At 41.1% G+C, this 12,091-nt stretch overlaps 1 protein-coding gene across 1 annotated transcript; it reads left to right on the top strand.

Moving 5' to 3' along the window:
* The first annotated feature begins 926 nt into the window (after window positions 1–926).
* Window positions 927–4,385, top strand: grpr (gastrin-releasing peptide receptor). Its single transcript, XM_030081962.1, has 4 exons — window positions 927–1,261; window positions 3,275–3,626; window positions 3,744–3,857; window positions 4,092–4,385. Exons 1-4 carry the CDS (start codon window positions 927–929, stop codon window positions 4,383–4,385), a joined length of 1,095 nt encoding a protein of 364 aa, XP_029937822.1.
* The last annotated feature ends 7,706 nt before the right edge of the window (window positions 4,386–12,091 follow it).

Genomic DNA, 12,091 nt, shown 5'->3' with positions numbered 1-12,091 from the left:
ACAACACGATATAATGCTTATGTACAGTTAATACGTTTAACTGTATGATAATTCACAGCTGTCTTAGGAGTGTGTCCATTCCACCTCACGTTACACTGTGTGCTTGCAAGCAAATCAACAATTCTGTCAGAATGTACAATACAGACATCAGTTTAGATGAAGTTTTTATCAGGTTCCTGACCAATGTTAATGTTCTCAGAGAAACTGAACACACTCTCTTGTGTGCTTAGCTCAACCACTTATCCCCCACTGGAAGGCGAGGGAGGCTGTGTTTGTCAGTCAGGCCATCATCCATCCATCCATCCATTCAGCCCTTTACTCCAGGGCAATAATCACATGAGATGTGGTGACCTCATGGCCTGTTCAGAATACATTAGAAAATAGTCTGCATGCTTTCCTTACTGATAGCGTCTCTCTTCCAGTTGCGTCCATCTCCACTGAGAACATGTTGTTTTCTGTCAGAGGTAAAACAGCATCATTTCCAGAGCCACAATAACTGAAACTGACCATGACGACCATGCAGATGCAGCCATGAAATTACTTGTTTAATTAAATAATTAATTAATCATGACAGTTGTGTCTAAAAAGAGAGGGGAAAGGGGAGGACAGTGAGAGACAGACACACAACAGAGAGAGAGGGAGTGTGTGTGTGTGTGAGAGAGAGAGAGAGAGAGAGAGAGGGAGGGTGTTCTGCTTCTGGTGTGAACAACTCATGGACGCGCGTGAACTTGCGCTTCGCTGCGCGTGGCCCCAGGCTCAGATTCCCAGGTGGAGGCACGCTGCTCAGTGTGACACATGGTTTTCACCACTGAAAGCCAGAGGAGCTTTCTCATCTTTTGCTGATATTCGACATCAAAAGCAACTTCTGACAATGTCTCTCCAGGAGGCTGGCGCGTGAGGAGACGGAGTAGACGGTTCGTACCCAGATGCGTCTCCACGGCTCCGCACAGACGATGTGGTACACCGGCGTCACCATCGCTTCCGTTTACACTGTCATCAGTGCCTTGGGGCTGATCGGCAACATCACCCTCATCAAGACGTTTTGTTCTGCGAAATCCATCCGTAATGTCCCGAACCTGTTCATGTCGAGCCTTGCGCTGGGGGACGTTTTACTCCTGGTGACCTGCGCCCCGGTGGATGCCAGCCGCTACCTGACAGAGGAGTGGCTGTTCGGCAGGGTGGGCTGTAAAGTCATCCCCTTCATTCAGCTCACCTCGGTCGGAGTGTCTGTGTTCACCCTCACGGCTCTGTCCGCTGACAGGTAGGCCGCACATGTTGTTGTCTTAATCCCCGACGGGGCTGGTCTTGTACTTGTCAATGAAATAATGATTTTAAAGTTTAGTGAATTGATTCCTCCCGTAAATTATGGAAACCCCACGGCCTGGTTGGAATGATGTTCAAAATGATAAAAGCACTGGTGATTTATTGTTGAATGCGATCACCATTAGGCAAAAGCTGTAGGGACATGAGCTTCAGTAAAATTTCACACCGACTTCTTCGCAGTGTTTGCGCATTGCGCTTCCAAGAACTATATAGTAATCTATAGATTAGATAAACAGTGTAAATGCTCCTCCTGTCTCCATAGCCTGCTCACAATTTATATTGGTTCGGCATGCATTGTCGTTAACCACCCATGAGAGTTCCTCTTACAAATTGCTATGTTGTTACTTTTCTGTTATTTTACTTAAGTAGAAGTAAGACTGAAAAAATCTACTGGAATAAAAAGTGAAGGAATATAAGATGTGCTCATAACGTTACTGGGTTAAGAAGCAGCAGCTTTCTTTCTCCATGTAATTGTAAAAGCACAAGAGCGCAAAGTTCAAACTAGATTCTTTTATTTGGAAATTAGAAGACAATGCGCCACAACAAGGTGAAGCCAGGTCAGCCTTTCATCTTTGTTCACTCACTGATAGCGCATCTGACAAAATTTGTATCCTGACATGGATGGGAAGTGGCAAAGTACAGTACTGAAACAAAAATGTTCTTGAGCGCGTACGTGCTCGCCTGCGTGCGTGAGTACGTGCGCGCGCGCGTGCGTGTGTAATAGAACCTGCTTATGTAAGTTTCTTGGTGCTGCTAATGGTCTCCTGTGCTGCACTTTATGTTGTGATTCATATCTGCAGATTTGGAGTATTTGAGCCACAATGCACAATGTCACAAAAGTAACAGCTTCAGCACAGAAAGTAAAAGTGAGATTATTGACAATGTTAGACCTACATGATCAGGAGCTCCAAATACAAGAGGTGGTGAGAGATACACTTTGAAGTAAGCTGAGGTCTGGTGCATATTTTGCTATATGTTCTCATACCTCTATCACTTGAATTTAGGACAGATAGTAATGCACACACAGTTCTTAGGAATCCTATGCCACCAAATTTATATTATCCTCACACAAATGACATAATTATTTGGCATATACATTTTATATAATGAATTATATTGTTAGACTGAAAATTAGAATAAACATGAGATTAGTTCATATGAACACAGCACTTAAATTAAGGAGGACTGTGGGAAATACCTTGCTTCAAAATCTGTCACTGTGCAAACATCATTCAAAGTTAGTCAGTGTACTATTTCACAACATGATGTAATTGCACATATGATCCAGTTGGATTTGTCTCAATAGAACAGATACGTCATATGGATTATGTCAAAAATAAGAGGACTATGTATGTAAAACATGTAAAAGTGCACACGTTATACAATTAAATAAAATTGAGAACAGTTGGAGTCCTCACTGTTTAGCTCATATATGTGTGTTAAATCACCAGATGAGTATAAAGAGTATCAGCAGATGTCACCACACTGAGAGATGCAAAGCACTGGTACAGAAATTGTAGTGCAGGTTTTTACATAGACAGATCCATGGGGCCGCAAAATGATGTTTAAAAGCTAAAATGATTGATTATTTAAGATCAAATCACTGTTATGTTTAATTCACATGATCTATGTCAAATGTCGCTGCGTTGCAAATATTTTAATGTGACATGATTCACATTTGGCCAGTTAAGGAATAAGGGAATACACTACCAAACAACACAATAGGCTCAAACATGCCAAGTACATCAGCCATTTACCAATAGCATATTAGCAGAATTGAAGTTTTTCAGGATGCATTTTCCCTATAAATAGAACAAGGCTGCAGAGGAAACCAACACATTAAATTCCCTGTCTCTCTCTCTCTCATACATTCTGTTCCTGTCCTGTCTATTTCTTTTATGTACTAATGCCTGTTTTGTTTGGTCTCCCTCCCTCTGTTTTTCTGTGAAAGATACAGGGCCATTGTGAAGCCCTTGGACATCCAGACATCCAGCACCATTACCAGCATCGTCTTGCGAGCAGCGCTCATCTGGCTTTTTTCTCTGGTCCTGGCCATCCCTGAGGCTGTCTTCTCTGACCTCCACACCTTCAGCATCAACTCCACTAATGAGACCTTCGTCACCTGCGCTCCTTATCCCCATGCTGGAGAGCTACACCCCAAGATACACTCCATGGCTTTCCTCCTCATTTTCTATGTCATCCCCCTGCTGGTCATCTCTGTGTACTACACCTTTATCGCCCGCAGCCTGATGAGGAGCGCCTCAGATTTACCTGTGGAGGGGAACATGCACGCCAGACGACAGGCCAGTCACAAAAATTTTTACTACTTACTTTTATTTCTTTATTATACACGAATCTTATCACCCACCACCTGCCTTCATTTTTCAAAGATCTTTCATTTCTCTTTGCACAACCAGCAGGCTGCATCGAGGAAACGTTTGGCCATGACAGTGCTGGTGTTTGTTGGGCTATTTGCAGTGTGCTGGCTGCCCAGCCATGTCCTCTACTTATACCGCTCCTATCACTACTCCCAGGTAGAAAAAAAACAAAAAAACAAAAACAGTACAGTCTTTGGAGTGTCTTATTACTTCTCATATTCTGACTACCTGTGACTACCTACATGTTTTAGTTTGTGATCTACCTGTCTTTGTTCCTCTCTTTATTTTGTTCCTCTCTCTCATGCTGTCTCTCTCTCTTTTATAAACTTTTACACACATAAAGACCTGCTTTCTCTCATCTCCCCACACCCTATATCTCACTCCTGCCAGGTGGACACCTCGCTGGTTCACTTCGTGTGCAGCGTTTTAGCTCGTATCCTGGCCTTCACCAACTCCTGCATCAACCCCTTTGCCCTCTATCTGCTGAGCAAGACTTTCCAGAAGCAGTTCAACCAGCAGCTGTGTTGCTGCTGCCGCATGATCCTCAAACACTCGTCGCAGAGCCCGGCGGGTCACAACACACACATGACCACTGTTCGCAGCACACATCACTCTGTGGCTAGTCTGAGTATGATCAACAGCAGGCAGGTCTGTCAGGAAGAAAGTGTGCAGGGGAATGAGTGAAAATTTGGACACTGTGTGTGTGTGTGTGTGTGTGTGTGTGTGTGTGTGTGTGTGTGTACGTGTGCATATACACATTTACCCCCCCCCCCCCCCCCCCCTCAAATGATGCATTATTATATTGTGTAGCGTTAAATAACACATACCCATTCAAACCTTTGCTCTTTTGGTGATGTGCTTACTTGTACGTACAGTGTAATTTGATTTTTAGCAATGGTCTTCTTAACTTCAAAAGTAACTTTGGTAATACCGATTTGCATCCTCAAGACATTTCATGGCATTTTCTAATAAATTTCTATTAAGTCTTTTTGCTCTTGACTCAAATTATATCAAATTATGCAAACAAAGGATTATGGTTGTAAAATTTGCACATCACATTATTTGATATAGAAAGAACAGTTCATAATTCATCAGATTATGAGCAATAATAATGGATGCATAACGCGTTACGTATAAGGATGCCAGCCCAGCTTACAGATTCTGGCATTGGCACAGAGTTTGGCAGGAGCCAAGAGTGCAGAAAGATTAAAGGACTGGCAAATTTAAAGTGGCAAACTTTAGAATGGGTTAGATCACAAGTGTCAAGCCGGTGGTACTCCTCCCTCTTAACCTTTTTTAAACAAGTCATTTTGCATCAGCTACAAGTGAAATGATCTCACCCCACCGACAGATGTTTGGACAATTTTTAAGTAGGCCTAAAGTAATTTTTTAGGACTCAGTGCCAGGTTAAATAAGTTGCTAAGTTGCATTCAGAGCAAATGAATATCCCTATATTTATTTGCTGTGTGTAAACACAGACTGTTTACAACAAGATGAAACCTCAATCAGAGTGCTCCAAATACACCACCTTGTCTTATGACACTGATGGACATTGTACTGTGTTTATTTATGAAGCACTCCATGAGTATAATATTTCTAAATGTCAAATGGCATGATAACCGTGATATGTCTTGTACCTTGTACCTTCAGAGACGTGCAGTATGTACTTTAAATGTCAGCTGGTTACACTGACCCCCCCTGAACTGTATTGCTGAATTGTATTTCTGAGCGGTATATTCTTATATGCTCCCTGTTCTCCATTGTCTCTGTGTGTTATTGTTAAAGGTATACTGTGTGAAGAATAAACAATGAATGTAAAGCAGCCAGCGAAATGTGGAACGCAATGTGTGAATGGAGTGTGCAATTCATGTGAACGTCTGACTATTGACTAAAAAAATGAACATTAGAGCAGTCATCACTCAGAAGCAGCTGACGAGCCACTTTCTACATGATTTTGAAAAACTTCAGAGTGTCTGTCTAGGGACACTTCTACTCCATGTGTGTATTGTGCTTATGTTTTTTTTTTTTTTAAATTGTATGTTGGTCTTTTAGCAAGAGATATCAAAAAGTTCTGAATAGATTTGGATGAAAGTAGAAGGGTTGGTCCGCAAAGCAAACATAGTGCTTTTATTCATTTATTTTTTAAACCTTATTTTCCCATGATAGTCCCACTAAGATTAAGAGTGTCTTTTTCAATGGAGACCTGGTCAAAAAGGCAGACCTGGTGTGGTAGACCTAGTCTTTCAATAAAATTGGTAATAATTGAGCAGGCACAGTATGCAATGTTTTTTTCTCCCCTAGGATGGTGAAGTCATGACCTAACTGTCTTGCATTCATTTTCAGCTTTTCTCTAGTCTTAGCCATGACCAATTTATGCCAAACCCTAACCTCAACCAAAGCCAAAAAGGACTACTCAAATCATTCTTTCATCCTTGGAAAGTAAAAAACATTTGCCGCACAGTATGGGTACAGTCCTTAAACTGTGTGCATCTCCTGAGGGGAAACAAGTTGTTGATGGGACATGGACGAACTCACTAAGTTGTGGTGACAATCTGACCGCGGAACCTGGCATATCTTGCGTAGCGTTAGTGAGGTTGTGTGCCAACTAGTTTGACTGTGTCTGCAGTCTTAGAGGAAGCCACAGTGGAGTCCTGTTGATTGTTTATACACCAAATAGTTTCTGTGCCACTAATTTCGCTTGACACAGCTAATCTAGACTTACAGTCATCATATCACACCATGACTTCCTAATTTGGTGTTTCATAGAGGCAAAGGATCATGCACAGGGTGTGGAGAGTGGCTATATAATTCACTCTGGACAGTGTTTGTTTAATTATGGCATAAGGGCCTTGCCAAATTTGTGCCTGCGAGGTGTCAACCATCTACTAAACATGTCATCTTTCCTTGCTGTTTGAGGGCAAAGTCTTGGCTGTCATCAGGGATTGCTTATTAACATCTATTTCATTTGAGGAGCAAAAGTAACAGAAAACAAATGAAAAGAACATTATTTTAAAAATGCAAATAAAAGCACTGACACACGTATGATTTCATACAAACATCAGTGACTGAACCAGCACTGATTTTATAAACATAGGGTGACAGCAAGCGTTTGTCACAACTGCTTTTGACATTTACTGGTTAACATGTGCACTGCTCTTGTCATTTATCAGGCTTTCTGTTGTTTACTTTTAATAATCCATGATCCTGGACCAAGCTTGCAGACCCACCAAGATGTTTTTTTTTTCCAGATACCAGTTTGTGAAATACTGCTTACATATAGAAGCATTTATAGAGGCACTCTAAGCATTTCAGCTCCTAGCATTTGTGATTTGTTTAGTGTTGCATAATGCTTCCCAGTCAACCTTAAAACCAGTGTATTTGCTTAATTTCAGCTTGTTATTATTTGGAACCAATTAATAACTTAACTCAATTTTAGTTCTCAATGTAGTTTCAAAGCAAATATTTATCACATTATGCAATATTTGTTTGCAATTTGGTTGGCTCTTGAACATCTGTTGAAGCACAAGCCTGAAGAGAAGGCGTTACTATTTTTTTCTGACTAGACAGGACAACACCAGTTACTAAGCCAGCTGTATTTGACAGTTGTTATGCTAATTATGCCACACACATATATATACATATATGTGTATATATATATATATATGCACTATATGCAGTCGTAAAAGTGCGTAAAAATGGCCAATGCTCTGCTGACTCGGTAACTGCAGAGCTCCAAACCTCCTCTGTCAACATCAACACAAAAACTGTACACCGGGAGCTTCATGGCATGGGTTTCCATGGCCAAGCAGCCGCACGTAAGCCTTACATCACCAAGCACAATGCCAAGCATCAGATGGAGCGGTGTAAAGCACGCTGCCACTGGAAACATGTTCTGTGGAGTGAGGAATCACGCTTCTCTATCTGGCAGTCTGATGGACGCCTGGGTTTGGTGACTGCCAGGAGAACGTTCCCTGCCTGACTGCATTGTGCCGACTGTAAAGTTTAATGGAGGAGGGATAACGCTATGGGCTTGTTTTTCTGGGGTCGGCCTCAACCCCTTAGTTCCAGTGAAGGGAAATCTTAATGCTTCAGCTCACCAGGACATTTTGGACAATTCTCTGCTTTCAGCTTTGTGGGAGCAGTTTGTGGAAGGTCTTTTTCTGTTCCAGTGACTGTGCCCCAGGGCACAAAGCAAGGTCCATAAAGGCATGGTTGGGTGAGTTTGGTGTGGAAGAACTTGACTGGCCCACACAGAGCCCTGACCTCAACCCCATCCAACGTCTCTGGGATGAACTAGAACAGAGATTGTGAGCCGGGCCCTCTGGTCCAACATCAGTGTCTGACCTCACAAATGCTCTTCTGGATGAAAGGGCAAAAATTCCCACAGATACACTTGAGTCTACAATCTTGTAGAAAGCCTTCCCAGAAGAGTGGAAGCTGTTCTAGCTGCAAAGGAGGGCCCAACTCCGCATTAATGCCTATGGATTTAGAATGGGATTTCATAAAAGCTGCTGTAGGTGTAATGTGTAGGTGGCCCAGTACTTATGTATGTTAAGATACTTTCAGACTCAGAAGATTTATGTTATCACTATTTATTGCTGCAAGCTGTTTGCAGATGTCTTCATTCAGTTGTTCAGGTGTTTCAATTGCATTTACTGTAATTATACTGTGTAAATATATATTTAAAGTGAAACTTTCAAGGCCTACTTTTTGCTACTTTTTGCAAACTTAAACTTTTGTGTAAAAGAAACTTTTAGAAACTCCTACGCTAACATAGAAAATGTTGATTTATTTATAATTTAAGGCTGATTCACTATATTGTTATGAGGTAAGCCACCAGTGTTAATGCAGCCAAGCTTCAAATGCCCAGCAGATGGCGCTGCCACCTAGAGAAGGCAGTTTTTGTGTTGTAAAGCTGTGATGTCTGTCTGTTGCTGGGTTGAGAGGAAGCATGGCTCAGCTACCCAGCTTAGGGTAAAAGTGCTAATAGGAGAAATTAATTGCACTGATTATTAATGTAAATACATATCAGGAATGAAACCACCGTGCAAACCAGAGAATATTTATCATCTGATCAGTTTTGATGCAATAGATTGATTTTCCAAATTTGCAGCATGTGTTTGCAGGTCTGTGCAGTATTTTCATTTGAAAATTTCTGTCAAAGTGATGAAGATGTACTTGCAAACGTCATAGTCTCAATAAAAAGCATACAGAATGTTCGAGTCGGCCATTTCCATGTGCACAGCCAAATAATGGATGCCCACTTTGAAAACTGAGGTCTGTACACTCAAATTATTTCTCCGGAGTTTGATTTTCCATGACAACATATTTGATTTGTCATACTGATGTCTTTGGTCTCTCTGGTCTGTCCTTTTTCTGTTGCAGGAAGGCTGTCTTATTTTTGTTTATGCATTTGCCTTCTTTTTAAAAATTCTTTGGTTTGCTTTTTGCCCTTGAGTAGCACTCTATGAATTATGCGATTTATTTATTAGATTTATTTCCATGGACACCACTGTGTGAGTATGTTTGCACACCAGTGTCTGCAGAGGGGGGAAGTCACAGGTTTACAGGACACAGTAGCAAAGAGACTGTTCATCTTCCTTCATCTTCCACCACTTTCTTTAATGCTATTCGCTCTAGTGAATAGTGAGACATTAACGTCACAGAATTTAATTTGTGTCCCATGTGGTCTTTTCTAGGGAAACAGTAAATTGGTATCTAATATTCTGATGGATCCAAATGAATTTTAAGTCTGACATATTTTTACAGCATGAATGACAGACAAAAGAATGAGAGGTTTGCTTTTTCGGCTACACCGACCTTAGTTATGTCAAACACTATGCAGCAACAGAGCACATACCAAGCACATCTATTTCTGTGTATTGCTGCAATGTTTTGAATGAACCTGGCATATCTATTTCTATGCAGTGCACCCATTTGTCTAATCAGCTCCCTTTGTATGGGAGTATTTGATGCATACTCTTTGCTCTTTGTGTTTGTGTGCCCTGAGGAAGGAGGCAGTACTGTTGCGTTGGCATAATAAAGTGCAGAGAAGGGATTAGGTTGTTATCATGAACTTTTTTTCCTCCTTCTCTCTCAGCCCTGACGCATGTTGTTCTCTTGTTGTGGAGAGAGGGTCTAGCACTTCACAGGATGGCAACACCGCATAATAATATACATCTAATATAGTAATATGTTAGGTGATTGAAGCTTTTCTAACTCTGGGCATGATTTTTACGTTGATCTGTACGCAGCACTCTGGTTACTGATGGTGCTGAATGGATAAATGGTCAATTTTCAAATATTGTTCTAAATGTAGCTGACATCACTCAGTTAGCATGCAGCTCGTTGTGATCTTTGCGCCGGACACACAGCAATAAAAGTGGTATTGATCTTCTCATCTGACTCTGTATGATAGAGAAAAAGCAGATTTCCCCTCCTCTTCCTTTAATACATATTTGTCTTTTTGCATTCATTCCTATTTACGTCATTAGATATATTTGTGATTGTTGAGACAATATTCCTGGCATCCTGCTCACTCAAAACACTCTGAAACAAAACAGTGAAAAAAAAAAAAAAAACAGAAACAAAGGCCATTTCCTATCCTCCCTTGCCCCCTTCTCAGGGTTGCCCATGTTGTTGCATCTAAATAAGTCATAGCAGTTCGCTAAGTACTGTATCGATCCAAGTGGCTTGTGCCCTTATCTTACTGAGCTGCTCACATTTATTTCAGTCAGCCCCTCCTCGGAAATGTGTGATTTTATAATTAACATAAATTGTTTTGATGTTTCTAACATGAATTTCTATTGAAATAGAACTCTTTACTGCCCCGATTTTGACTAATGGGTGTCATAATCTTTTACTTGTTTGTTTGTCTCTCAGTCACATGATCACACTCAATCATTAGGAAAGGACAGGGTATCACAAATTCAGTAAGTGAAATGATCCTCTGGTCAAATCCAGAATATCTTTATATTTTGTGAATCTGAATGTGAGTAAAATCTGTTTGGATGGGGAACAGATCAAAATGATCCAACCATGACTCCTAAACGACAGAACTAAATTTGTTCATTTGAGAGAATGGCAGTGAATGTGACATATGAATATATGAACTGAATGAAAAGACAAACCTCTGACAGACTTCTCACAGAAAATAGTCCCTGAGGGAAATGTTTGCCTTGCACATACCTTTATTATTATTATTATTATTATTATTGTTATTATTATTATTTTAAGGTGGGGGTTTCAACCAAAAATTCAAATATGAAAATCAAGGGATTTTGATTATATGTTGTGAAATCTTTCACACCACCACATGATTTGCAAAATGATTTGTTGAGATGTAAAATGTGGGTCAGTGTGGGTTGTAGTAAATGGGCCAGACATTCAAAATCACTGGTGTGATCCTTTTTAAGGGTTTTGCTTTTTGTATGAGCCCAACCCGACCTGTGGTGATATCCTGGCTTTAACGAGAAGATAGTTTGCACTGTTGAAATAGAGGTGACATTATTTCCTGAAATATTTAACACATCATATTCTCTTTCTTGTCTTTTAATTACTTTCTTAGTATGTATGTGAGACAGGTTGAGCTCTTTGTCAGACACAGGACGAGGAGAGAGACTTGAAAGCTTCATCTGTGCCATGTGAGGACACCGGGGTGTAAAATGGTGCCACCTGCAGCGTCTGCTTCTCATTTCCTGCTGATGACACTTATCAACCTGACTTCTGTACGGGCAGGATGAGACAGAGGAGCCAGGACACAATATAGCTGTTATTAGAGCTGTGAACCACAGATTACTGTTTTTACGTTAAAAAGCCTAAGTGAGAGCCTGGACTAACACACTCATGAATGTGTACACTGTACTGCTGAGACATGATGACACAAAGACATTATGCCATTTTGTAATGGTTAGAAAAATCTATCTGAATGCAGGAAGCCACCAGAGAGAGGTGGGCCAATTTGTGATGCGCACAGGAGAACGTTGACCACTTTGACAGGCGGCACCACCGCTGACACTCCCGCAGTGGAAATCAATGCACTCACCTAGCAACAACAGTAAAATAACCACATGCTCAATCAACACTCGTTTTTTATTTGTTGAGAGGCCCTATTATACATCGACTTCAGTCCTCACCGAAAGCGCTCTGTTGACTTTTCAAGTAACTGGGACTCTTCAGACACTGTTGTAGAAAATTATGCTTTCTCCAGGAAGCCCAAGTACTCTGCAGAACACACACACACGCACACACGCACACACACACACACACACACACACACACACACACACACACACACACACACACACACACACACTTACTTGTGCATCTCAAGCAAGGTCATGTGTTTGCAAAAATGACACCCCGTTAGCTGGCAGACAGAGCTAAAGTAT

This window comes from Myripristis murdjan, chromosome 3, assembly GCF_902150065.1.
Source record: "Myripristis murdjan chromosome 3, fMyrMur1.1, whole genome shotgun sequence".
In the NCBI taxonomy this organism is placed as follows: Eukaryota; Metazoa; Chordata; class Actinopteri; order Holocentriformes; family Holocentridae; genus Myripristis; species Myripristis murdjan.
Note: the sequence above shows the minus strand (reverse complement) of the source record. Positions and strands in the feature narration are given on the sequence as shown.